The sequence below is a fragment of the Rutidosis leptorrhynchoides genome, chromosome 7, assembly GCF_046630445.1.
Source record: "Rutidosis leptorrhynchoides isolate AG116_Rl617_1_P2 chromosome 7, CSIRO_AGI_Rlap_v1, whole genome shotgun sequence".
NCBI classification, from domain to species: domain Eukaryota; kingdom Viridiplantae; phylum Streptophyta; class Magnoliopsida; order Asterales; family Asteraceae; genus Rutidosis; species Rutidosis leptorrhynchoides.
The window spans coordinates 773857-799987 of NC_092339.1; the positions used below are offsets into that span (position 1 = coordinate 773857).

The 26131-nt window shown below is 37.4% G+C and overlaps 1 protein-coding gene across 1 annotated transcript; it reads right to left on the minus strand.

The window, feature by feature from the left end:
- Window positions 1-812: 812 nt before the first annotated feature.
- On the minus strand, window positions 813-21796 carry LOC139857802 (uncharacterized). The gene is made up of 10 exons (XM_071846639.1): window positions 21557-21796; window positions 20958-21253; window positions 20446-20584; window positions 20217-20338; window positions 19614-19817; window positions 19314-19373; window positions 18845-18983; window positions 18633-18751; window positions 18225-18467; window positions 813-1040 (listed from the first exon to the last, which is right to left on the minus strand). The coding sequence occupies exons 1-10, from the start codon at window positions 21732-21734 to the stop codon at window positions 846-848; spliced, it is 1695 nt and encodes a 564-aa protein (XP_071702740.1). The 5' UTR covers window positions 21735-21796; the 3' UTR covers window positions 813-845.
- Between the last annotated feature and the right edge of the window lie 4335 nt (window positions 21797-26131).

Genomic DNA, 26131 nt, shown 5'->3' on the forward strand with positions numbered 1-26131 from the left:
TGGAAAGCGTCGATTTATTGGCGTCTTGACTGTTGCTTAGAGCCTAAATTGAACTTCAGACATGTTTAAAATTCATGGAAATTTGATTATACCATTTTCAATTTTTCATGGCGTCTCACAAATTATTTTTTTCTTTCTTTTAACCTACTTATTGGCTGAAAGTCCATTCAGAATCAATCTCTCTATCCTTAGAACATTGAGATGGATGACTTCCTCTACTCTCAGGTGTTTCACTCTGGGTAGAAAAATGATTTCTCGTTATTTCTATAATAGGAAAATGATTGTCTACATCTTACCTCTCCATACCCCACTTATGTGGGATTGAGTTTTGTTGTTGCGGTAGAAAAGAAGAAAGGGGAAGAGAGGTGTAAGGATGGTGATGGTGATGGAAGCCGGACCACCGGCCTTAGAAGTACGAACAACAAAACCAAACCAAGGGCGGGGTGAAGTTTGAAAATGCGTGTTGGATATTATATGTATATCACTAATCACATTGGTGATAATAAATCAGTACCGTTGAAAAGTAAATATACGTTGTCAACTAAACCCATTCTTTTTTCTTTTCTTTTTTTGCTATGTTTTAGTAGCAAAACTTGTTGGTCGTTCAAACCTCCAAACATATTAATTAATTAAAATATATATTTTACACAAAGGGGGTCATACAAACATTATTATAAAAATACAAGGGACTTGTTTAGTAATTATAGCTCATAGGCAAAAACAAGTTGCAAGATCTTTACAGAACATTGCATCATTTACCATTACACCATGGCTGGCTCGACCCAAATAGAAAAAAAAATAATAATAAAATAAAATAAAAAAAATATCTACTACTACTACTAGTACTACTTACCGATACAAAATTTACCAAAAATATTAGACAAAACCTCTTCTGATATATCTTGTCCGCTTATCTGGCCAAGTGCAAGTGCAGCATCCCTCAAATCTATCGTCCAAAAGTCTAATGGAAGATCATCCTCTATCGAACTCCTCAATTGCATTAAAGCTTCCTTCGTCCTAACAAGTTGCTCACATTGTCTCTGAACATTCATCAACCAAACTAATCATTACCGAGTATTAATTAATAAACAGTTGCTTACACTTTATGTCCCTCTGACAAATTTAAATTGTCAACATTTTTTTTCATCTTATAATCTTTAATATGTTGAGAAAAGTGACACCGAATTATAGCAAATCGCTAGTAATACTTGAAATAATGACAATAAAGGAACACCAAGATTTAACGTGGAAAACCCCAATAGGGTAAAAACCACGGGCAAGGAAAGAAACGTTTTACTAATATGAATAATAGGAATTACACTTTTCTCTAATTACAAGGATAATCACTAATTTTTATATCTCTTGTAATTAGGAGATTAATCTACAACAACAACAACAATACCCAATCCCACCTGTGTGGGGTATGGGGGAGGTTAATCGTAGACAATCCTTCCTCTATCCTAGAATAAAGAGAAATCATTTCTCCACCCCGAGTGAAACACTCCAAAGAGTAGAGAAAGTCATTTATCTCTCTATTCGAGGGATAAAGAGATTGCTTCCAGGGACCTCCGGCCGAAAAAAAAAATTAAAATTAATAGAAAGTATACAAAATAAACGATACAAACTAGACGCCATGAAAATGGTGAGATCAAATTTTCATGGGTTTTAAATCATGCCTGGAGTTTAATTTAGGCTCTAAGTGGCGGTAAAGTCGCCAATAAATCGACGCTTGCCGATGACTCACTTAGTAGAGCCATTAATATATATATATATATATATATATATATATATATATATATATATATATATATATATATATATATATATATATATATATATATATATATATATATATATATATATATATATATATATGAGAACGTACCTTAGACTGCCGTGCGAAGCTCAAGGAAAGACAAGAAATGCTTAAAAGAAGATATGAGAAAGATATGAGAAAGAAGGTTGAATGTTTTTGGGATGCTTAAAAGAGCTTGAATGATGCTTTATTTATAGCAACACAACATGGCATATTGGTAAATACTTATAAGACAAACTTGAAGTGGAATTGGTCATGACTCACTGAAAGTTTTGGAGTAGATCAACTTGTACACTTAATTCCTTCAACATTAATCACCAGCCATCCACTTATCTATTTTATTATTTCAACAATCTCCCACTTGAAGATTTGATTGAAGCTCAATCAATCTTCACACGATGATCCTTCCTTGCCAATGATGTTGCTTACGTTTCTGCTAGGCCGCATGAGGAACGACACCAAACAAACTTGTCACGGTTGATTGACTTTGTTAGAAAATCAGCCACATTTTTATCAGTATGAATTTTCTGCATATCCACGGTTCCTTCTTCTACTTTCTCACGAACGAAGTGATACTGAACTCGTATATGCTTTGTTTTTGAATGAAATGCCGGATTCCTTGCAAGATGCAAGGCACTCTGTGTAGCGACCCCGACAAATCGTCAAGTGACGGCGTCGGCTACGTGGGTCCCATTACCTGATTATAAGTCTTTAAGATAACGTTTGACCGAAAATATGTCGCATACAATTCATAAAGGATGTTCCAATGTTTACAAAAGTAATTCCCAAGACAAGTACATAACAAAAGTTATTATTCATATGAAACACGCGCGACATAGTTTAAAATAGCCAAAAAGACGCTCCACGTATGCAAGTATACTCGACATCCAATGCAAGTATCAAAAAGTATGTGCGGAAGCATGTATCACTTAAGTTCAAGGACCTGAGAAAAACATAGAGAATCTGTCAACGAAAACGTTGGTGAAATCATAGGTTTAAGTAAGTAAATGAGTAATAGTAAGTTGAACCACAAGATTTGCAACATCGATAAAGCCATAGTACATTCTAAAAGCTAATATTCACGAGCACCCAATTATCAAAGCTTAACGTTCCGTCCGTTGAATACCCCATCAATTAGTGCTAGAACAACACTGTTCCCGAAAATATATTTCATTCGTAAACGGTAGCGAACCGTTTGAATGAGGGTTTGTCAAACCCATATGGCCATATAACATAAGTTCTCGCTTACACCATCTGATGTAACTAATGATAATCGGATTGAGGATTTTCGTTCTAAACTCGTATGTAGAATGTTTGTTTTCCCGTTCTTGTGTTCACTTAGTTCAAAAGAATCGTTTATGTTTTCTCATCCCAAAAGTAAGTTTAAAAGAGTAAAAGTGGGACTATGATCTCACCTTGAGTGCACGAGTAGTAAAGTACTTCAACAAGTAACGTGTGCAAAGAACAATGCTAGTCTTGACCTAAACAATAGGTTGTATCAATAACGGTAAACACGATAGGTCAAAGATGTTCAATTAGTCCTATGGCTCGTTACGACTCAATCATAATAGCATGTGAATCAAATTGTCATGTTTCATGCAAGGTACAAGTATAAAAACATGTTAGAACGATTGCACAAATATTTGGTTAAGTTTGATTAAAAGTCAACTTGGTCGGGTCAAAGTCAACAGAAAAGTCAACGGGGTCGGGTTGGATATCCGACAAATTTTTCTAAGTTACATAATCATATATGAGCATGTTGGCCAAGTTTCATGTTAATCGGAAGTCCGTAGCATAGCAAACATTTTCATGTCAAATGACCAAGCGAACAGCCAGTTTTAGCTATATGGGACGGCGTCCTGGGAAGCTAGACGGCGTCCCGGTTTGAAGTCTGGGACGGCGTCCCGATAAGCTAGACGGCGTCCCGGCTTGAAGGCTGGGGCGGCGTCCCCAGATGCTAGACGGCGTCCCGGCTGTTTTCCAGGCCCTGTTGTTTGCTGCAACTCTAAGTGCACGAACCAACAATCAAACCAACCCAAATTACAAACCGCAAACAATTAGAACATGTATTTTATATCACCGGAAAGGTAATTTGACGAGGAAAACACCTAGACACATTTCATCAAGCAATTCAACGCTTACACACCCCAAAATCGCATTTAAACGTTCAAAATCAAGGTTCAAGTTCCAAATATGCATTTCATGATTCGGGCAACCAATTTACATGTATGTTATGCCGTTTCGAAGGTAATCAAACACACATTGCAACAAAACACTTAACAACAATATCTCATAGCATTTGACGCATCAAAAGTTCATGTAAAGCTCATCAAACCCTAATCCAAAATCACAAATTCAACAATCTTGCATATGAAACTAATCCATGTCAACCTACATACCAATTTGAAGCTAGCGATGTTAGGAACACAATTAAAACATGAACTTTCATCATTCAACAACATATGAACACCTAAAACTCAAGATTAAGCAAGCATTCTTTCAATATGAACTAGTTACATCAAAATATCAAAAACGAGTTTACAAATCATATAAACAAACTAGACTCGAGCCATAGACACTAATTAACAACCTTATAACTTAAAAATCTCAAGAACACAAGAATTAGTGATTTTAGAAAGTTACCCAAAATTGATGAAATCGGTATGGAAACGAAGAGGAGATCACGAGGAGTTCAAATATGCAATTTGTTTTGATTGAATCCTTCTTGAACGAATTTAGATGATGATTGAAGGTTTGAGGGTTTGAGAGGAAAAAGTGAAGTATTATTTTGGGGAGGTGATAGAATGAATGGAGAGGAAAGAGTTGACTAGTTGACCTAGTCATCTCTTTCTCCATTTGGCAACTTTAGTCCCTCAACTTAGGAAACGGGTACGGGAATTACCTAAACGAGATAATTCAAACGCGTATTAACGAGATGTGTTATAAACATATAACGGAACTTAAATAGTTAAACTGAAAAGTAAATGGAAAAAGGCGGGATGTTACATTACCTACACCTTAAAAGAAATTTCGTCCCGAAATTTAAGTAGGCGTAGTAGTCGTTGTTTCTTCCTCAAGATCTTGGGTTTCCGAATTCACGAATAGATGAGGATACTTCCTTTGCATTTGATCTTGTCTTTCCCAAGTAAACTCGGGTCCCCTTTTGGCGTTCCAACGGACCTTAACAATCGGGATTCGGCTTTGTTTCAATGTCTTGACGGAGGTGTCCACAATTTCAACCGGTTCCTCCACGAAATGAAGTTTGTCATCAATGGTGAGCTCCTCGAGAGAAATGACGATGTCGGGTTCGGCAAGACACTTTTTCAAGTTGGATACATGGAAAGTAGGATGAACGGAGCTCAATTGAGGCGGAAGATCTAAACGATAAGCAACGGTTCCAATACGCTCCAAGATTTCGAAAGGACCAATATACCGCGGATTTAGCTTCCCGCGTTTCCCAAAACGGATTACACCCTTCCAAGGTGCGACTTTTAACATTACTCGGTCACCGGCTTGAAATTCAAGATCGTTGCGTCGTTTGTCGGTATAGCTCTTTTGACGACTTCGGGCCGTCCTAAGCCTATCTCGAATTTGAATGATTTTCTCGGTGGTTTCGTGAATGAGTTCGGGTCCGGTGATTTGCACGTCGCCTACCTCGGCCCAACAAAGAGGTGAACGACATTTGCGGCCATATAGCGCTTCAAAAGGTGCGGCTTTAATACTCGCGTGATAACTATTGTTGTAAGAGAACTCGGCGAGAGGTAAGTGCTTGTCCCAAGCTTTTCCGAAATCAACCACGCAAGCTCGTAACATGTCCTCTAAGGTTTGAATTGTACGTTCGCTTTGTCCATCGGTTTGAGGATGATATGCGGTGCTCATATCTAAACGCGTTCCCAACGCTTCTTGCAATGTACGCCAAAATCTAGAAACGAAACGGCCATCTCGGTCGGAGATAATCGATAAAGGTACACCGTGTCGGGCTACGATCTCCTTAATGTAAAGTTGTGCAAGTTTCTCCATTTTGTCCGTTTCTTTCATGGCAAGAAAGTGTGCGGATTTGGTGAGACGGTCAACAATAACCCAAATGGTATCATAACCGCCCGTCGTTTTTGGTAGCTTGGTGATAAAATCCATTGTTATCCTTTCCCACTTCCATTGCGGGATCTCGGGTTGTTGGAGTAATCCGGACGGTCTTTGGTGTTCGGCTTTGACTTTGGAACATGTCAAGCACTTGGAAACATAAGTAGCTACGTCCCTTTTGATGTTCGGCCACCAATATAGTTGTTTAAGGTCGTGGTACATCTTATTGGCACCGGGGTGAATCGAGTATCGTGACTTATGGGCTTCATCTAAAATAAGGCTTCGTAGATTCCCATAACTAGGCACCCAAATTCTTCCGGCGAAATATCGGAGTCCGGTTTCTTTAACTTCGAATCGAGAGGTGAGGACGTTCAAGTGTTCGAGAGAGATGTTTTCATCCTTGAGAGCCTCATCTTGGGCTACCCGAATTTGGCTATTAAGGTTGGTGTGAATGGTGATGTTTAAAGCTCGGACACGGAGAGGCACCGCTCTTTCTTTTCGACTTAAGGCATCGGCTACTACATTTGCCTTCCCGGGATGGTAACGAAGCTCGCAATCGTAATCGTTTAAGGTTTCAATCCACCTTCGTTGTCTCATGTTTAGTTGCTTTTGATCGAATATGTGTTGAAGGCTTTTGTGATCGGTGAAGATAGTACTCTTGGTTCCATAAAGATAGTGTCTCCACATTTTAAGTGCAAAGACAACGGCTCCGAGTTCGAGATCATGTGTCGTATAGTTTCGTTCATGAATTTTGAGTTGTCGAGAAGCATAAGCAATGACTTTCGTTCGTTGCATCAATACACACCCAAAACCATGTTTTGAGGCATCGCAATATACAACAAAGTCATCATTGCCTTCGGGAAGTGACAAGATAGGAGCGGTGGTTAGCTTCGTTTTCAAGATTTGGAATGCGGATTCATGTTCGGTCGCCCAAATGAATTTCTTTCCCTTGTGAGTCAATGCGGTTAGAGGACGTGCAACCAAAGAGAAATTTTCGATGAATCTACGATAGTACCCGGCGAGACCCAAAAATTGACGAATGTGAGTAGGGGTAGTAGGAGTCTCCCATTTGCTAATGGCTTCGATTTTTGTTGGATCGACTTTAATACCTTGGTCACTTACAACATGACCAAGAAATTGAACTTCCTTTAACCAAAATTCACACTTGGAGAATTTGGCATAGAGTTGTTCTTGTCTTAAAAGTTCAAGCACAAGTCGGAGATGTTGTTCGTGCTCTTCTTCATTTTTAGAATAAATCAATATGTCATCGATGAACACGATAACGAATTTATCGAGATACGGTTTGCACACGCGGTTCATAAGATCCATGAACACCGCCGGTGCGTTAGTGAGACCAAATGGCATGACAAGGAATTCATAACTACCATAACGAGTTCGGAAAGCGGTTTTGGAGACATCTTCCCCCTTAACCCTCAATTGATGATAACCCGAGCGGAGATCGATTTTCGAATATACACAAGACCCTTGTAGTTGATCAAAGAGGTCATCGATGCGAGGAAGAGGATATCGGTTCTTAACCGTCAATTTATTTAGTTCACGATAATCAATGCACATTCGTAGGGATCCGTCTTTCTTTTTAACAAACAAAATCGGAGCGCCCCAAGGTGAATGGCTAGGTTGGATAAAACCACGATCAAGTAGTTCTTGGATTTGACTTTGCAATTCTTGCATTTCGGATGGAGCAAGTCTATACGGTGCACGTGCTACGGGTGCGGCTCCCGGAATAAGATCGATTTGGAATTCGACCGGTCGATGAGGCGGAAGACCCGGCAATTCGTCGGGAAATACATCGGAATAGTCACTAACAATTGGCACATCATCGATGTGCTTCTCATCGGACTCGACTTTCTTAACGTGAGCAAGGATCGCAAAACAACCCTTACGGAGCAGTTTTCTAACTTTAAGGCACGAGACGAGGTTGAGTCTGGTGCAACTCTTATCGCCATAGACAATCAATGGTTCACCATTCTCGATAGGAATTCGGATTGCGTGAAGATCGCAAAGAATGTGAGATTTATTTTTGGCCATCCAATTCATACCGATTATTACATCAAAACTCCCTAATTCTATGGGTATCAAGTCAATTTCAAATTCCTTACCCAAAATGTTCAAAGTACACCCCCGGTAATATGTGTCGGCACTTAAGAGTTTTCCGTCGGCCACTTCGATGGAATAAGTAGTATCTAAAGGGTGTGGTGGAGTGCAAAGGGTAGGAGCCAAAGTCTTAGACACAAAACATTTATCGGCACCCGAATCGAATAAGCAAGTAACATAAGAGTTGTTGAGAAGAAACGTACCCGTGACTAGTTCATTGTCATCTCGGGCTTCCTCGGTATTGATGTTAAAGGCTCGACCTCGGTTGTTGGGGTTGGCTTTCTTTTTCGGGCATTCGTTCTTATAATGGCCCGTTTGGCCACATTCGTAACAAGTGACCGTTTTTGGAGGGTTGGGCCCCTTTCGAGCAACGGGGGCGACGCTTGTGCAATTGTTGGCCCTATGACCAACACCTTGGCAACGGTGACAAACTAGCTTGTTACATTCACCGTGATGATGCTTGTGGCATTTGTTGCAAAAAGGTAAGTTTCCGACATAACCCTTCTTGCCGTCGTTGTTGAAAGGCTTTTTGGTGAAGGTGTTGTTGTTGTAGTTGGTTGATGGAGTGGCTTCCCATTTCCTTTTGTTGCCACCCGACTTGTCCTCGGCCTTAGGAGCCGGTACTACGATTTCGTCAACCGTTTCAATTAGTTGGCGAGCCATGTTCATAGCGGCTTGATGAGTAGTGGGTTTGGATGACATCACCCCTTGTTTGATGCTTTTTGGAAGACCGAGCATGTAGAGCTCAATCCTTTGAGATTCGGGGTTAACAAGATTAGGACACATCAAGGATAGTTCGGCGAAGCGTTGATTATAAGCTTTAAGATCGTTTCCGACCGCTTTCAAAGCTCTTAGTTCTTCCTCAAGCTTTCGGGTTTCTTCGCGCGGAAAATATTCAACAATCATCTTTTCCTTTAGATCGGCCCAAGAGAGGGCATGAGCTTCATCGGTACCCACCGATTGAACATAGGTGTTCCACCAAGTGAGAGCAACACCGGAGAACGTGTGGGTGGAGTATTTGACCTTGTCTTGATCCCGACAACCGCTTATGCTAAAGACGGCCTCGGTTTGTTCAAACCAACGAGTAAGCACAACCGGTCCACCGGTTCCATCATAAGTGTGAGGTTTGCACCCCATGAAAGCTTTGTAGGAGCATCCCTCGTTTGAGTTACCGGCCCCATTGTTGTTGTTGTTGTGGTTGTGGTTGTTGTTATTGTTGTTGGAAGAGTGACCGGCCATGGCCGCATCTACGGCGGTAGCTATCATCCGTTCGAGAGCTTGTTCGGGAGTTTCATTGCGGCGTACACGACGAGGAGCCATTGTTCCTTCAAAACAAAAGAATACCGTTGGTTAGTATTCTAAATAATACTAACCGTGATATGGGATAAAGATAAAGAGAAAATTATCCTTGACCCGCCTTAAATTCTTTATGTCATAATGTCGGTATGTTCATATGAGTCACCGTAATATAATTTCCGGGAATTATATTACCCTAATTCATATGTGCATTCGACATTACATCATATAGTCAAGGTGGCGTGTCAATTTAATTATACAACGCAAGATTTAGATAGGATAAGAGTAGATATGAGTAAGAGAGTTCGAGTATAAATGCACAATTTGTCAAATAATTCCTACTTCAGTCTATATGCCGGTTGTAGTCTAGATTCACCTATGTACCCTATGACTCGGGGTGGACACAAATGAACTCTAAATCCCTACAACCAAGGCTCTGATACCAACTGTAGCGACCCCGACAAATCGTCAAGTGACGGCGTCGGCTACGTGGGTCCCATTACCTGATTATAAGTCTTTAAGATAACGTTTGACCGAAAATATGTCGCATACAATTCATAAAGGATGTTCCAATGTTTACAAAAGTAATTCCCAAGACAAGTACATAACAAAAGTTATTATTCATATGAAACACGCGCGACATAGTTTAAAATAGCCAAAAAGACGCTCCACGTATGCAAGTATACTCGACATCCAATGCAAGTATCAAAAAGTATGTGCGGAAGCATGTATCACTTAAGTTCAAGGACCTGAGAAAAACATAGAGAATCTGTCAACGAAAACGTTGGTGAAATCATAGGTTTAAGTAAGTAAATGAGTAATAGTAAGTTGAACCACAAGATTTGCAACATCGATAAAGCCATAGTACATTCTAAAAGCTAATATTCACGAGCACCCAATTATCAAAGCTTAACGTTCCGTCCGTTGAATACCCCATCAATTAGTGCTAGAACAACACTGTTCCCGAAAATATATTTCATTCGTAAACGGTAGCGAACCGTTTGAATGAGGGTTTGTCAAACCCATATGGCCATATAACATAAGTTCTCGCTTACACCATCTGATGTAACTAATGATAATCGGATTGAGGATTTTCGTTCTAAACTCGTATGTAGAATGTTTGTTTTCCCGTTCTTGTGTTCACTTAGTTCAAAAGAATCGTTTATGTTTTCTCATCCCAAAAGTAAGTTTAAAAGAGTAAAAGTGGGACTATGATCTCACCTTGAGTGCACGAGTAGTAAAGTACTTCAACAAGTAACGTGTGCAAAGAACAATGCTAGTCTTGACCTAAACAATAGGTTGTATCAATAACGGTAAACACGATAGGTCAAAGATGTTCAATTAGTCCTATGGCTCGTTACGACTCAATCATAATAGCATGTGAATCAAATTGTCATGTTTCATGCAAGGTACAAGTATAAAAACATGTTAGAACGATTGCACAAATATTTGGTTAAGTTTGATTAAAAGTCAACTTGGTCGGGTCAAAGTCAACAGAAAAGTCAACGGGGTCGGGTTGGATATCCGACAAATTTTTCTAAGTTACATAATCATATATGAGCATGTTGGCCAAGTTTCATGTTAATCGGAAGTCCGTAGCATAGCAAACATTTTCATGTCAAATGACCAAGCGAACAGCCAGTTTTAGCTATATGGGACGGCGTCCTGGGAAGCTAGACGGCGTCCCGGTTTGAAGTCTGGGACGGCGTCCCGATAAGCTAGACGGCGTCCCGGCTTGAAGGCTGGGGCGGCGTCCCCAGATGCTAGACGGCGTCCCGGCTGTTTTCCAGGCCCTGTTGTTTGCTGCAACTCTAAGTGCACGAACCAACAATCAAACCAACCCAAATTACAAACCGCAAACAATTAGAACATGTATTTTATATCACCGGAAAGGTAATTTGACGAGGAAAACACCTAGACACATTTCATCAAGCAATTCAACGCTTACACACCCCAAAATCGCATTTAAACGTTCAAAATCAAGGTTCAAGTTCCAAATATGCATTTCATGATTCGGGCAACCAATTTACATGTATGTTATGCCGTTTCGAAGGTAATCAAACACACATTGCAACAAAACACTTAACAACAATATCTCATAGCATTTGACGCATCAAAAGTTCATGTAAAGCTCATCAAACCCTAATCCAAAATCACAAATTCAACAATCTTGCATATGAAACTAATCCATGTCAACCTACATACCAATTTGAAGCTAGCGATGTTAGGAACACAATTAAAACATGAACTTTCATCATTCAACAACATATGAACACCTAAAACTCAAGATTAAGCAAGCATTCTTTCAATATGAACTAGTTACATCAAAATATCAAAAACGAGTTTACAAATCATATAAACAAACTAGACTCGAGCCATAGACACTAATTAACAACCTTATAACTTAAAAATCTCAAGAACACAAGAATTAGTGATTTTAGAAAGTTAACCAAAATTGATGAAATCGGTATGGAAACGAAGAGGAGATCACGAGGAGTTCAAATATGCAATTTGTTTTGATTGAATCCTTCTTGAACGAATTTAGATGATGATTGAAGGTTTGAGGGTTTGAGAGGAAAAAGTGAAGTATTATTTTGGGGAGGTGATAGAATGAATGGAGAGGAAAGAGTTGACTAGTTGACCTAGTCATCTCTTTCTCCATTTGGCAACTTTAGTCCCTCAACTTAGGAAACGGGTACGGGAATTACCTAAACGAGATAATTCAAACGCGTATTAACGAGATGTGTTATAAACATATAACGGAACTTAAATAGTTAAACTGAAAAGTAAATGGAAAAAGGCGGGATGTTACACTCTGGTTGTCACAAAATAGAGTGACATCTTAGTAGCTTGAGTAGCTGCTACATATTCTGCCTCTGTTGTTGACGTCGCCACAACTGACTGCAATTTTGAAACCTAGCTTACTATTCCACCACAAAGTGTGAAAACATATGCAGTGGTAGATTTACTTTTATCGATATCACCTGCATAATCTGAATCAACATACCCTTTGACAATAAATTCCGGTTCCCCATAACATAATGCAACATCTAAGGTTCCCTTGATGTATCTAAGGATCCTCTTTACCGCATTCCAATGCTCTTTACCAGGATTCGCCATGTACCGACTAACTACTCCCACTGCATGTGCAATGTCTGGTCTTGTACATATCATTGCGAACATTAAACTTCCCACTGCTGATGCATACGGTACGCGAGACATCTCCTTCCTCTCGTAGTTACTGCTAGGACACATAACGGAGGATAACTTGAGATTAGTAGGAAGTGGAGTTGAGATTGGCTTACTATCTTGCATATTGAAACGCTCCAAAATTTTCCTCAAATAATTCTTTTGAGAAAGCCAAATCTTCCTATTATCTCTGTCTCGGTGAATTTGCATCCCTAGAATCTTGTTTGCAGCACCCAAGTCTTTCATTTCAAACTCCCTAGCCAATTGAGCCTTCAGCTTATTAATACGATCTTTGTTGGGGCCTGCAACTAACATGTCGTCTACATATAACAGCAAAATGACAAAATCATTGTCCCCAAACCTCTTGAAATATGCACAAGGGTCTGCATAAAGTCTGTTATATTCAAGGCTCATTATGAAAGAATCAAATCTCTTGTACCAGCATCTCGGCGCCTGTTTGAGACCATACAGAGATTTCTTTAACCTGCAAACCAAGTTCTTTTTTCCTTGTAGTTCAAAACCTTCTGGTTGAAGCATATAAATTTCTTCTTCAAGATTTCCATGAAGAAATGCAGTTTTCACATCTAGCTGCTCTAGATGCAAATCAAATGTAGCACACATCGCTAGAACTACTCGAATTATCGTAAGTCGAACCAGAGGAGAAAATATTCCATTAAAGTCTGTACCTTCTTTCTGAGCATATCCTTTAACCACCAGTCTTGCACGATACTCGCTTGATCTTATACACCCATTTATTTTCAATAGGTTTTCTACCTTTCGGCAATGGCACAAGTTCCCATGTTTTATTTTTATGAAGAGCTTCAATTTCTTCCTGCATAGCCGTCTTCCACTGAGATGCATCTAAATGATTCAGTGCCTCACGAAGAGTTGTTGGCTCTCCTTCCTCTGTTAGAAGACAATATGCAACATTACTTTCCATAATATAATCCGAGTGCCACCCTGGACATTTCCTTTCCCGATTAGAAATACGAGTCGATGGAGCTTCATCAATGACTACTTGATTTTCATCGTGCTCTGGTACTGCTTCAGAAAAATCTTTATGAAATTCATTACCCACCTGTATCGGTATAGTTTCTTTTGAAGTGCTAACATCTTCAAAATCTTTGTCTTCTGTAAAGACATCTCTGCTGATGACTACTTTGTGGGCAGTGGGGTCCCACAAGCGATACCCCTTAACTCCATCAGCATACCCCAAGAACAAACACTTTCTGGACTTCGGATCCAACTTTGTCGTTTCTTGAGAATTGTACATTGCGTACACAGGACTTCCAAATACATGAAGGTCAGAATAATTAACTAGTTTTCCAGTCCACATCTCGTCCACATCTCCATCGGCGATTTCAACTCAATTGCAGTTGATGGTGACCGATTTATCACGTAACAGGCAGTCAGTACTTACTGCTTCTGCCCAGAATGATTTCCCCAAGCTTGCAGTTGCCAACATCGTCCTTGTTCTATCTAACAAGGTTCTATTCATCCGCTCTGCCACTCCGTTTTGTTGAGGAGTGTATGCCGTCGTGAACTGCCTTTTGATACCTTCTTGTTTGCAGAACTTATCAAATTCATCACCAGTGTATTCTCCTCCATTATCCGTCCTTAAACACTTGATCTTTTTACCAGATTCAAGTTCAACCCGCGCTTTGTAAACTTTGAAAACTTCAAACACATCCGCCTTCCTCTTGATTGGGTACACCCAACATCTTCTAGTGTAATCATCAATAAATGATACAAAATACTTTGATCCTCCTAGGGATTGAACTGGTGCTTGCCACACATCAGAGTGAACCAATTCTAGAACCAATTTACTTCTAGAATTTGATGTGTTAAACTTCAGGCGATGCTGCTTGCTGATTACACAATGCTCACAGAAAGGTAGCGATACCTTTGTAAGATAAGGAATAAGATTTCTTTCAACAAGAATCTTCATACCTTGTTCAGACATGTGTCCAAGCTTTTGATGCCATGTTATAGCAGCTTTATCACTTGAACGATTCGAAGCAATTGATGCTTCTGCTTCACGTACCGTCTCGCCTTTCAGAATGTATAGATTAGCACCCACCTTTTCTCCTTTCATAAGTACAACTGCGCCTTTCATGATTTTCATTATCTTGTCTTGTATCTCCATCTTACAACCAAGATCATCCAATTGTCCTAAAGACAATAAGTTCTTCTTCAAACCCTCCACGTGTCATACACCTTGAATAGTATGAACTGTACCATCGTGCATCTTTAGAATGATATCTCCGATTCCAATGATCTTTAGTTCATAATCATTGCAACTGTATACAGATCCTCCTGAGATACGTTCATATTGTTTGAACCATTCTCTCCTAGGGGTCATGTGAAAAGTAGCTCCCGAGTCAAATAACCAGACATCAACAAATGTCTTTCTGCCTTCATTTGCTACCACTGCCTCACTAACCAAAGCAGTCCCATCATCTGAAGTGCTTGCAATATTTTCTTGAGGATTTGAGTTATTTAAACTCCGACAATCCTTCTTCAGGTGACCTTTCTTGCCACAATCGTAGCATGTATAGGTCTTCTTCTTTTTAGACTTCGGTTTACCATGATTGTGACTCCCACTTGGGCCACGTTCCGTTGATCTCCCTCCTGACACCACCAAGGCCTCCATTTGTCGTGAACCGGCCTGTTTGTCCTCCTTGTTATTGCGCCGATTTTCTTCTTCTAAAATAGCAGCAACAACTTCATCATAGACTAGATACTCCGAGAGAACATTATTGGTTAAGTTAATAATGAGTTGATCATACGAGTCAGGTAGACTCTGAAGTAAAAGTTCTGTAACATCCCGCGTTTTTCCGTTAAATTTATTTTTAACACTATCTTTTTTTTTTTAAATAATACCTTTCGTTATTTAAATTCGTAGTTTCCGTTGACCAACGTTCTTAATTTTCCCGTTATTTAATTATAACATCACTCGTTTACTCGAGCGTTTTTAAAATATTCGTTTGGTTAATTCCCGCACCCGCTTTGAAACTTGAGGGACCGAGGTTGCCAAGTGGGCAAACTAGTTGACTAGGTCAACTAGTCAACCCACCTTATCCATCCATTCATTTCACCTCCCACCTTCTTCCTCTTTTCTCTCTACTTCCCTTTCATGAACTCAAACACCCAACTCACAAATTCATCATCTAAATCCGATTGGAGAAGCAAACATCAAAACAAATTACATTTTCGTGATCCTCTCTTCATCCTCTACATTTTGGTACCAATTTCATCAAGTTTAGGTAACATTTCTAAAACTTTTAATGTTTTTAGTAAGTGTTTAGATGCAATGTATGCTTAATTACCTTCGAAACGGCATATCGTATGTGTAAATTGGATTCCCGAATCATAAAATACGTTTTACGAACTTCAAACTTTGAAAATAAACCTTTCTTGATCAATTGACGAGTTTTCGGTTATTGTAATTGATGTTTTTGCTTGTGAAAGGTAGTTAATTGTATTCCTTGTCAAAAGAGCTTTCCAATGATATAAGATGCGTATTCTAAGTGTTTACGGTTTGCGTTTAGTGCTAAATTGAATTTTGGATCAAGACTTGAACTTTTGAAACTGACCAGGTACCAGGCCACGCCTAATGTCGCGGCGCGACACCTCTGGCCGCGGCGCGGCAATAGCCGTGTTTGGGTTCTGACCTACTTTGTCAAATTTCGAAAAATGTTTGCTATGCTACGCACCTCTGATTCACATGTAACTTGTTCTAACATGCTTATATATGAATAAAAACCTCAGAAAAATAGTTCGGGACCCGACCCGATCCCGTTGACTTTTTCGTTGACTTTGACCAAGTTTGACTTTTAGTCAAACTTAACAAAACACTTATACAATCGTTCTAATCTTATTTTATACTTGATTCTTGCATGAAACTTGACAACGTGATTCACATGCTATATAATCGAGTCGTAATGAGCCATAGGACTAATTGAACACATTTCGCCCGACCTTGTGTCGTAACCGGTTAATTGATACAACTTACTTGTTTAGGTCAAGGCTAAGCAACATTCATGCACACGTTTACTTTGTGAAGTACATTTATACTCGTGCACTCGAGGTGAGATCATAGTCCCATCTTTCAACAACTTTTATACTTTTAAATCATGGGATGAGAAACATATACGGTTTTATACTACATACTTTTACACTTTGAACACAAGTACGGAAACGAACATTCCACGTGCGGGTTTGAACAAAAAGCCTCAATTCAATTATCATTAGTTACACTTGCAGGGTGTAAACGAGAACTTATATTATGTGATCACATGGGCTTGACGAGCCTCATTCGGACGGTTCGCTACCGTTAGCGGATGAAATATATTTTCGGGTCTAGTGTATGTTCTAACACTACGCAAAGGGTGCAAAACAGTTAAGTTTGATAATTGGGTGCCCAGGATACAAACAACAACTTTGGAATGCAAATGATTTTGACAATCATCTTATACTAAATCTTGTGGTTCAAATGCAACGTTTACTAAAACACCTATGATTTCACCAACGTTTTCGTTGACAGTTTTCTATATGTTTCTCAGGTTCATACTTGGCTATTTGATACACGCTTCCGCATACACTCATACTTGCTTGGAGTCAAGCATGCATACATACATACGCTAGTGATAGCACCTTTGGATTCAAACATATCGTTTACATACTTACGCTATTTATAGCAACCGTGATTTAAACTAATTATGTCGCAAGTTATCTCATTCATAATTTATACTTTTGCAAACTTAAAATTGTTGTCGAACGGTTTTGTAAACTAAACTTTGCAAGCATGATACGTTTCAAAAGAACGCGACATAATTTTGGTCAAACGAGTCTCATATAGGGACTACGACCACGTAACGGGACCTAAGTTAGCGGCGCCGTCAATGACGATTTGGTCGGGTCGCTACAAGTTCAGCACGTTCTTTTGGCTCTATATTGCAACTTAATGAAGCGAGTTGAGAAAATAGAGTATTCAAAGAATTAATGTGCTCATTAACTGAAGTAGATTCATTCATGCGTAGCGCATAAAGTTTCCTCTTAAGGAATATCTTGTTGTGGAGTGATTTGGTCTCGTACAATTTTACGAGGTGATCCCAAATCTCTTTTGCTGTCTTCTTTTCTTCAATGCTAGACAAAACGCCATCTGCTAGTGCCAGATGAAGATTTGCGATAGCCTGGCCGTCCATCTCTTCCCATTTTTCATCAGTGACTTCGGCGGAACGTCCACTGATGGCCGCCAAACACTTATCCTTTCTCATGATAGCTTTCATCTTTAGTTTTCATAACGAGAAGTTACTCCCGTTGAACTTTTCAATTTCAAATTTCGTAGACATTGCTATAATTACAATCTTCTTTTCGACAATACTATTTTTCTTGAAATAACACCAAGGACTTTTACCGAGTGAAAATAATCTTACTTATTTTCTGATGTGGACGATCCACTCCCGTGGCAACCACAGAGCATACGATAAGTAGATTAATACACACTAGATATTAGACCTTAGCTCTGATACCACTTGTTGAGAAAAGCAACACCGAATTATAACAAATCCCTTTTTTTTTACTATCCGTTCAAAGTGACATGGGTTAAAAATGCCACGTAGAATCACCAAATGGCCAACAGTACATTTTTTTTTTTCTTTCTTCTTTTTGTGATTAAATTTATAAAATTATATAATTGTAAAATATAATAATCTGAGAAACCTACCTGGTTAACAGCCCACTTGCGTCCACCAGAAGGAATGTTTTGGAGGCCTACAAGCTCAAGAATTGCTGTCTCCAAATCTGATATGCCCTGACCCGTGATAGCACAAGTATAGACATGTTTATCAAAACTTTCATTGATTATTTTACTACTAGTAGTGTTGTTGTCGACAAACTCGGTGTATGCAGCAGACTGTGCACAATCGATTTTGTTTATTGCCAATATCACCGGAGATCCAGACGCCAGCTGTTGTGTTGGCATAATAAAGAAATACGAACAACGATCAAATTATTACTGTTTTAACATTAATACTTTTAATTAGTGACTTAACAATTAGAAAAGAAAAAAAAAGCAAGATAAAAAGAGTAGGGTCCGGCCCGCAAGAAAAATTTTATTTTATTTTACTGATACCTTAGTGTGTTTTATCTTATCGAGAAGTTTGGAATCTTCTGGGGTCCATCCATCAACAGCGTTCACTGCCATGATAACAACATCAGCACCCAAAGCAACGGCTTCCGATCTCTCGACACCTGTACTTGATAATCATCATCATTCATTCATGAATAATTAGAATTATAATAATTAAATAGAAGGACAAATGTTAGTTAGTTAGTTAGTGTCACCTATCTTCTCAACAATATCATCTGTTTCTCTGATGCCAGCCGTATCAAGTAGCGTGACAGGGATACCTTGAACACTCACATTGGCTTCCACAACATCCCGTGTTGTTCCAGCAATATCTGTAACGATTGCCCTTTCACTCTGCAAACTAAATCATATATATATAATGAGTAAATACTCAATGAAAAAGTATCGTAACTGAAGAATGAAGATATATTTTATTAATTATTCTATTGATTGAAATTTTTTTTTTTTTTTTTTTTTTTGAAAGGCAAATTCACAACACTCATTAACACGAATATTTACAATCACGTATATGTCTCAGGTGGGACTTGAACCCTCACCCTCTTGGTTAGAAGGTAACCACGATACCGCTGGACCAAAAGAAAAGAAGAAGAAGAAGAAGAAGAAGAAGAAGAAGAAGAAGCAAAAAACTAAAATTAAACCGTGTTAAAATTTTATACATCATACCTTACTCCATGAGTTGAGTAGACTAGATTTCCCAACATTTGGCCGACCAATAATGGCTATCTGCATGTATATTGAGATGTTTAGGTAACAACACATTTTTGACTTGTAAGTTTGTCAATATAAGCAGGCAGCAGGAAAAACAAAAAAGAGGGTAGGTAGATTTAGAGCCATATAGTTGTGGTATAAGGATTGAGTAATAATTTTTATCTATTTATTTACCAATTTCTTAAATCATAATGAACCTTCATTCACTGTAAGTGACAAGAACTTCACAAGGCGTGTAAACATCTAGGTTGGTACCTGTAATCCAGATTGCAGGAACTTGTCATAATTGGCTGTTTCCATTGCACCCTCCACATCACATGTCATTGCACTTATTTTAGTCAAGATTAAATCAATGTCTAGTGGCGGCATTTCATCATCAAAATCTAATCGAGCTTCTATTTCAGTTAGCAACTCAATGCACTCTGCTCTTAGCGATTTCACCAAACAAGAGAAACCACCCTGTCATCACATAATTCATATCATCAACCAACTTTTATATGCTATAACAAGCTTATATGAACTACAGCTGACAACTTATCTAATTAAAACTAGGTCAATTCTGGTAAAAATGAAGGCCTTCCAAAACGTAATTTTAATACACAATTCTTCCCGGATAATTTGCTTTCTAAAACTACACTATTACTGAATATATTGTACTCCTATCACACTGATTTATGAGAAGTTGGAAACATCAAAAACTTTGAATAAGTTGTAAGAGGTCAACTCTCGACCTACGCCAGGAATGAACCATAGCCCCAATACCCATCTTGTACCAAAAATTACCGTCCTAGATTAGGACCCAGCTCGCCCATTTTGGCACCTCTATAAATACAACAGGTAAAAATCAAAAGTACACACCTGAATTCCTGCAAGTGCAGCATCGGCAGCAGCTACAGACTTTGCTGATACAAGTTTTCCAACATCTTCGGCTTGAGAGAGGTCCAACCGTCCATTTAAGAAAGCACGTAGTGTAAATTCACCTGAAGAAAAACAAAATATGATGTAAACATGTTTTGCATGATATATATGTATACATCATGAAACTCAAGAAATTAAAAAGTTCTATTATTTTAATATTAATCTCAACCTGGTTCTGCAAGCGTTGCCCCAGCTTCTAGACAAGTTCTCAGCACACGATGGAGACAAACATCACTCCCATGACACTGTAGCTCAACCACATCTTCTCGGGTGTATGATCTTGGGGCTAACATGGGTACGGCTAAAACCTGCAAAACAACATAATAATCCTTGATAGAATTTAAAAGATATCCTCTCCCACTTTTAAACTGAAGGATCCCATAAAAATACAAACTTTCTTAAGGGTGTGTGAGTGTATGTGTGCAAAATATCAAATTCATCTGAGGTGTCAATCCTTATGTATCATCTCTAAAAAGTCAAACAAGTAGTTAAAAATAGGCTTGATGATCAGACAGGGTGAACATGAATTTTTGATACACAAAACCTCTCAGGCCATTTTCTATATTTGTCACACAAATAAATTAGCCTTTGAAATGATTTAGCTTTTGCAATCATATTTCACACACAAACATTTATTTCAAACCAGCTTACAAAGAGGATATCTGAGATCAAAACAATTACCTCATCAACAACATTGCCATGAAAATCACAAACCACACCATATTCTACAACATGACTAGTAGGCTGCCAAGACAAGTTCTTCTTTTTCCTTTTCTTTAATGGACGAAAAACACGACCCGCGATATCCACTGCTGACGGGCCAGATAATCTTACAATACCTACAGCACTCGCTTGCCCACCTAAAGAAGTAACAATGGCAGCAATTGTACTACTCGAATTCACTTCTGGCTCCGGCGGTCTGACGCTCTGTGAATATAACTCAACCCGCTCGTCTTTATTTAATATTAAAGTATTATCTACAAATAGCAAAACAAGAACTAGGTTCATCACAAGAACTACTAGCAAACAACTTATATCCTACAAGTGCAACCAAGTATTAGAAAAACACAATCGTTTTCTATGAAGACACAATTCAAACATATATGGCATTAAAAAAATTCAATCTTTATTTGCACACCCACGATTATTATAATTTGAATTACTCAATAATTTATGATACTGGCATCTAAAACAATCCAGAACAAGTCAATTACAAATAAAGGTAATGATAAAAATACAATCTTCAAGTGCAAAAATTGTGGATAAATGCAGATACATACCTGTGGATGAGAAATATGATTTTGAAGATGATATGGGTTTAAGGGGAGACGAAGAAAGCAAAAGAGGGGTTAGGGTTTTAAAGGTACGGAGAATAGCTATAGCGGTTGTGGGTTTTGAGTTGCGATTATACAAGTGAGTGAAAAAATGGCGGAACACAGGAAGAATAGCGATAGCCATAGCCAACCCTGCTTTTAGTTCGACATCATTTGGATAGAAGAGGACTTCTTTGTGGGCGGTAATGAACACTGATGGTGGTTTACTTTTTTGGGGTCAAAGTACAATATTTTAAATCTTTTGGGTCAAAGTACATATTTTACATCTTTGTGGGCGTATGTGTAGAAGGAAACTCTGTTTTTTTAACTTTTTGGGGTCAAAGTACAATATTTTAAATCTTTTGGGGGTCAATGATTATAACTACTTGTGTAGCCCTCGCTTCGCGCCGAAGGCTTCGTTTTGAATGCGAGTTAAAAAAAAGTCTTGATCTATTTTGTAAAAAAGAATTTTTTTATACATGTAACATTGAAGGGTTGTTCCTTTTGTGAAAGTTGCTTCTTTTAGCGTTCAGTTTTTTTTTTTTAAAGTTAGTTGATCTATTTTATAAAAAAAAAAAATTTTGACATCTTTTGGTAGCATTGAAGGGTTGTTTCTTTTATGAAAGTTGCTTCTTTTATCGTTGCGGAAGGAAAAAAAAAGAAAAAAATTAGTTGATTTTTTTGTAAAAAAAGAATTTTTTTTCGACATATTTTGGTAACATTGAAGGGTTGGTTCTTTTACGAAAGTTGCTTCTTTTATCGTTGGAGATCTAAAAAAAATACTGTAGCACAGTAGTGGCATCTGTGGGTCCAACTGTTTGAGCGCAGCGTACAAGTCGGTAAAGCGTGGTAGGTGTTATTATTCAGTATTTTTGGTTTTAGTAATGGGATAAATAATAATTTAGAATTTAGAATTTAGAATATAGGTAAAAAGTGGGGGTTTGATTTGTATTTTAATGGAAGTTAGGGGTTAGTTTTGTGAAAAGCGAAAATATAAATAGTACTATTCATGGCATATAAGAAAAATTTTGTCTATTAGATAATATGCTAATTTATGTAGAGTATAAATTTAAATTAATTAATTATAAATATAAAAGATATTCTGCGATTATTTTTAAGAAGATAAATAATTCTAACACACCATTTTTTGATCCATGTACACTTAATTACATATTTTACTCTTAATTATACTTATAATAATAATATAAGTTGAACTCTCTAAGGGCATAACTGTAATTTTGTAAGACAAAAGTGTAAAAGGATTGATGTGTGCGTGATATACATCTTTTTGTAGGATTAATGTGCAAGGTACAACATATATTTATATGGCTAAATTCATTTGAGCCTTCGGGGTCACACATATACACACATAGACGTCAATATATATATATATATATATATATATATATATATATATATATATATATATATATATATATATATATATATATATATATATATATTATTCAAGTAACGAAACAAGTTAAAATAATTAATTATGAATAATTTATTAATTATAATTATTTAAAAAACTTGGTCAACAAGTCTTGTTGATTCAATTGATTATACTCCGTATCTTTTATTTTTAGTTGTTATTGCATATCTCAAACCAACTCATGAGTCGGTTGTCACATACCAAGTCATATATATTGATTTATTTATTATGTTGTTGTGGTGTGAGATTTAAAAAAAAACTAGAGCAAATTTACATGTGGTATTCAAAAAGGAATTTGAATATCCCGAAACTCTTCTGGTTGATTTTGCCGATTAAAACACAAAAGAAACATTACATATTTTGCAAAGGATGTCAAAATAATATAAGGAGTATTATTATACGAGGAGTATTATTTTTTTGTTTCACAAAAATTAATCAAGAGTTGATTAATTTGTTACTTGGGTTTGGACTAGCATCCATTGATGTTTCTTGAAAGTGTAGTAGACTATCCAAAGAGATGATCATACTTTTGGTCATAGGTTTCTCTCCAACAAGGTGTTCGTTTCAACCTTCTCGTGGACGTCAATTCAGAAAGGTATATCATTTTACTCACTTTGTGCTTTTATATTCATGACAATTATTAGTGGTGTAACTGGATCGATGGGACGGTTTAATCGTGTGAATGTTTTATTAAATACGTGGTTATTTAATCTTGTTTTTTTTGTTCATAAAAAAATAAAAGATTATTTTTTTTTAACTATCCGCTGCGTTAATTTGAATTGTTAAAAGTACAAACGATTTTCCATCAGTGGTATCATGAGCCGCTTTTACATCGTCTTAATTGTCGCGTGATTTTCTTAGATCTAGCTTTGTGGTGTATTGGTAAAAGTCAAAACTTTTATGGTTTTGAAAGTCAATTTTTTTGATTACCTCATGACGCACAAATAAGATCTGAAGAAATTCACTCTTTAAATTTTGAATTTAATAGCTATGGCTTGGATAATTGTTGGTTATTATCATTTAATTTGTTCCATAGTTATACACATGCATTATAACCACGGACAAGCCATATATAGGTTTAATAATGTTGTTATTACATTGTGATTGCATACATAGCCCATAATGCCCCGACCAATGTATAATTGTTGTGATTGTTGGTTACGGAAATTTTATGCCATGTTGTTTTTGGATTTATTCGGAGGCCATAGAAGCCAAAGTTGTATTTTATCTATTTTTAATTTCATAGTATTGTATTTAAGCTTATTTCAATTTGTAAAAGTATTAGATTAGTTATATTTTTTAATTTTAAATAAATGTAACAAGATGAAGATTGAAGATAAAGATACAACACAAAGATTTTGACTTAGAAGATGGCGAATGGATCAAGTTAGCAACGATGGCGGTCGACAAGTTTTCACTTGGTTCTTGAATCAAGTGGGAGCTATGTATTGTCCTTAGTTTGACCTCTTGATCCCATGTCGGCTCATGGGATCAAGCATAAGATTTTTGGGCTAGGCTATGTATGTGTATGTATGCATGGTTGTGTTTTAAAACTGTTTTAAAATGATACACCTTTGTGCATTTGTTATTTTTTATACTAGAAATTAAATAACAAACTCTACACATAATACACGATCGACATATATAATTGGTTAAAATGATTTTTAACAAATAGTGTAATGAATATTGTGTGCATGCATTATTCGTTAACACAAACATTTTTAAAATACCCGTCAAATTTAAGTCATGTCATCCAATGAGCTTGCAAACACTCCTCGTTATTTTTCTGATCTAGTGAGACTAGGCTGAATTATAGCCACGAGGTGGATTTTTCGATCTAGTGAGACTAGCGTCAATTTCCACTGTTTCCAAATTGGACGACTTAATCGTATTCACGGTGAGACCTAAGTTCGAGGCAAGGATGGGACAAACATGCCAGTAGATAATAGTGGTTTGTTGGACTACACATATCTCTAGGTCCTATAAAGATCTAAGAGTTGCACTTGTAATGCAATTGGTACCCGCTACCTACCAATAGACTCCATAACTGCTAGCTGATCAACAGATGTGGCTATGGAACCTCTATGCGGATCTTAGGCTTTCGTAAATTAATTGTTTTTAAAAATGTATAAAAACTTGGGTAGTTAATTTATTAAATCTCAATATCGAAAATACTAAATTGAATCTTATATATGTTGTAGATGTCAAACAATCAAAACGTAAACCAAAACACACTTCCTTCTTTGTTGGAGAAGGATAAACTCAATTGTTTTAACTTCCTAGACTAGCACCGCAAATAGAGAATTGTTCTCAAATATGAAGGGAAGTTGAACAAAAATAAAGAAGCCTTACTCAATCCTCTTGCTGAGAAAATTGTTGCTATTCAGCAAAGTGCTTATCGGATGTTGTTCGATGAGTAGAGGAAGAAGGGTGGTAGGGTGAAAAGGAATAAGCCAATAATTTGTGGAAGGAAAATGGAAAATCATTTGCTAGAAAATATATTCCACCTTCCAAGAAGGAAACCCTATAAAAGACACTGAATGTTTCCAATATGGAAAAGTTGGCCATTGGAGAAGGAATTATCCTATCTACCAATCTAAGCTGAAAAATGGCGAAGTTGGTGAGACTAGCAATCAAGTATATTCATATACAGTTATATATTTTCTTCTAGTGATTCCTGGACTTCTGTTACCAGTTGTGGCCTTCACATCTATAACAATATAAAGGGAATGAGAAGAAGTATTAAACTGAAAAAAGATACACTGGATTTGTGAGTTGGCAATGGAGATTGAGCTTCTACTGAAGATATTGATTCCTATAAGCTTACTCTTTCTAGTAACCTCATTGTTTTGTTGAAACAATGACATTACGCTCATAGTATTACGAGCTACATAATTTGAAAGATGCTGGTTTTGAACTTTCATTTACGCACTTTTGTGTTTCAATTTCTAAGGATAATATTTTTTATTTTAATACCAGTCCATGTGATGGCATTTTTGAAATTGATATGCGTGGTGTGATTTCAAATGAGAATTCTGTGTATACTTGTACCGCCAAACGATTCAAGCAAGACTTGAATAAGACCTATCAATGACATTGTCGTCTTG

Excerpts from the sequence above, each read along its gene's own strand:
- LOC139857802 (XM_071846639.1), bottom strand. The coding sequence starts at position 21,734 with ATGGCTATCGCTATTCTTCCTGTGTTCCGCCATTTTTTCACTCACTTG. Across the intron at positions 21,254-21,556 it reads ATCATATTTCTCATCCACAG|ATAATACTTTAATATTAAAT; the intron begins GTATGTATCTGC and ends TGCTATTTGTAG. Across the intron at positions 19,818-20,216 it reads CTGCACTTGCAGGAATTCAG|GGTGGTTTCTCTTGTTTGGT; the intron begins GTGTGTACTTTT and ends ATGTGATGACAG.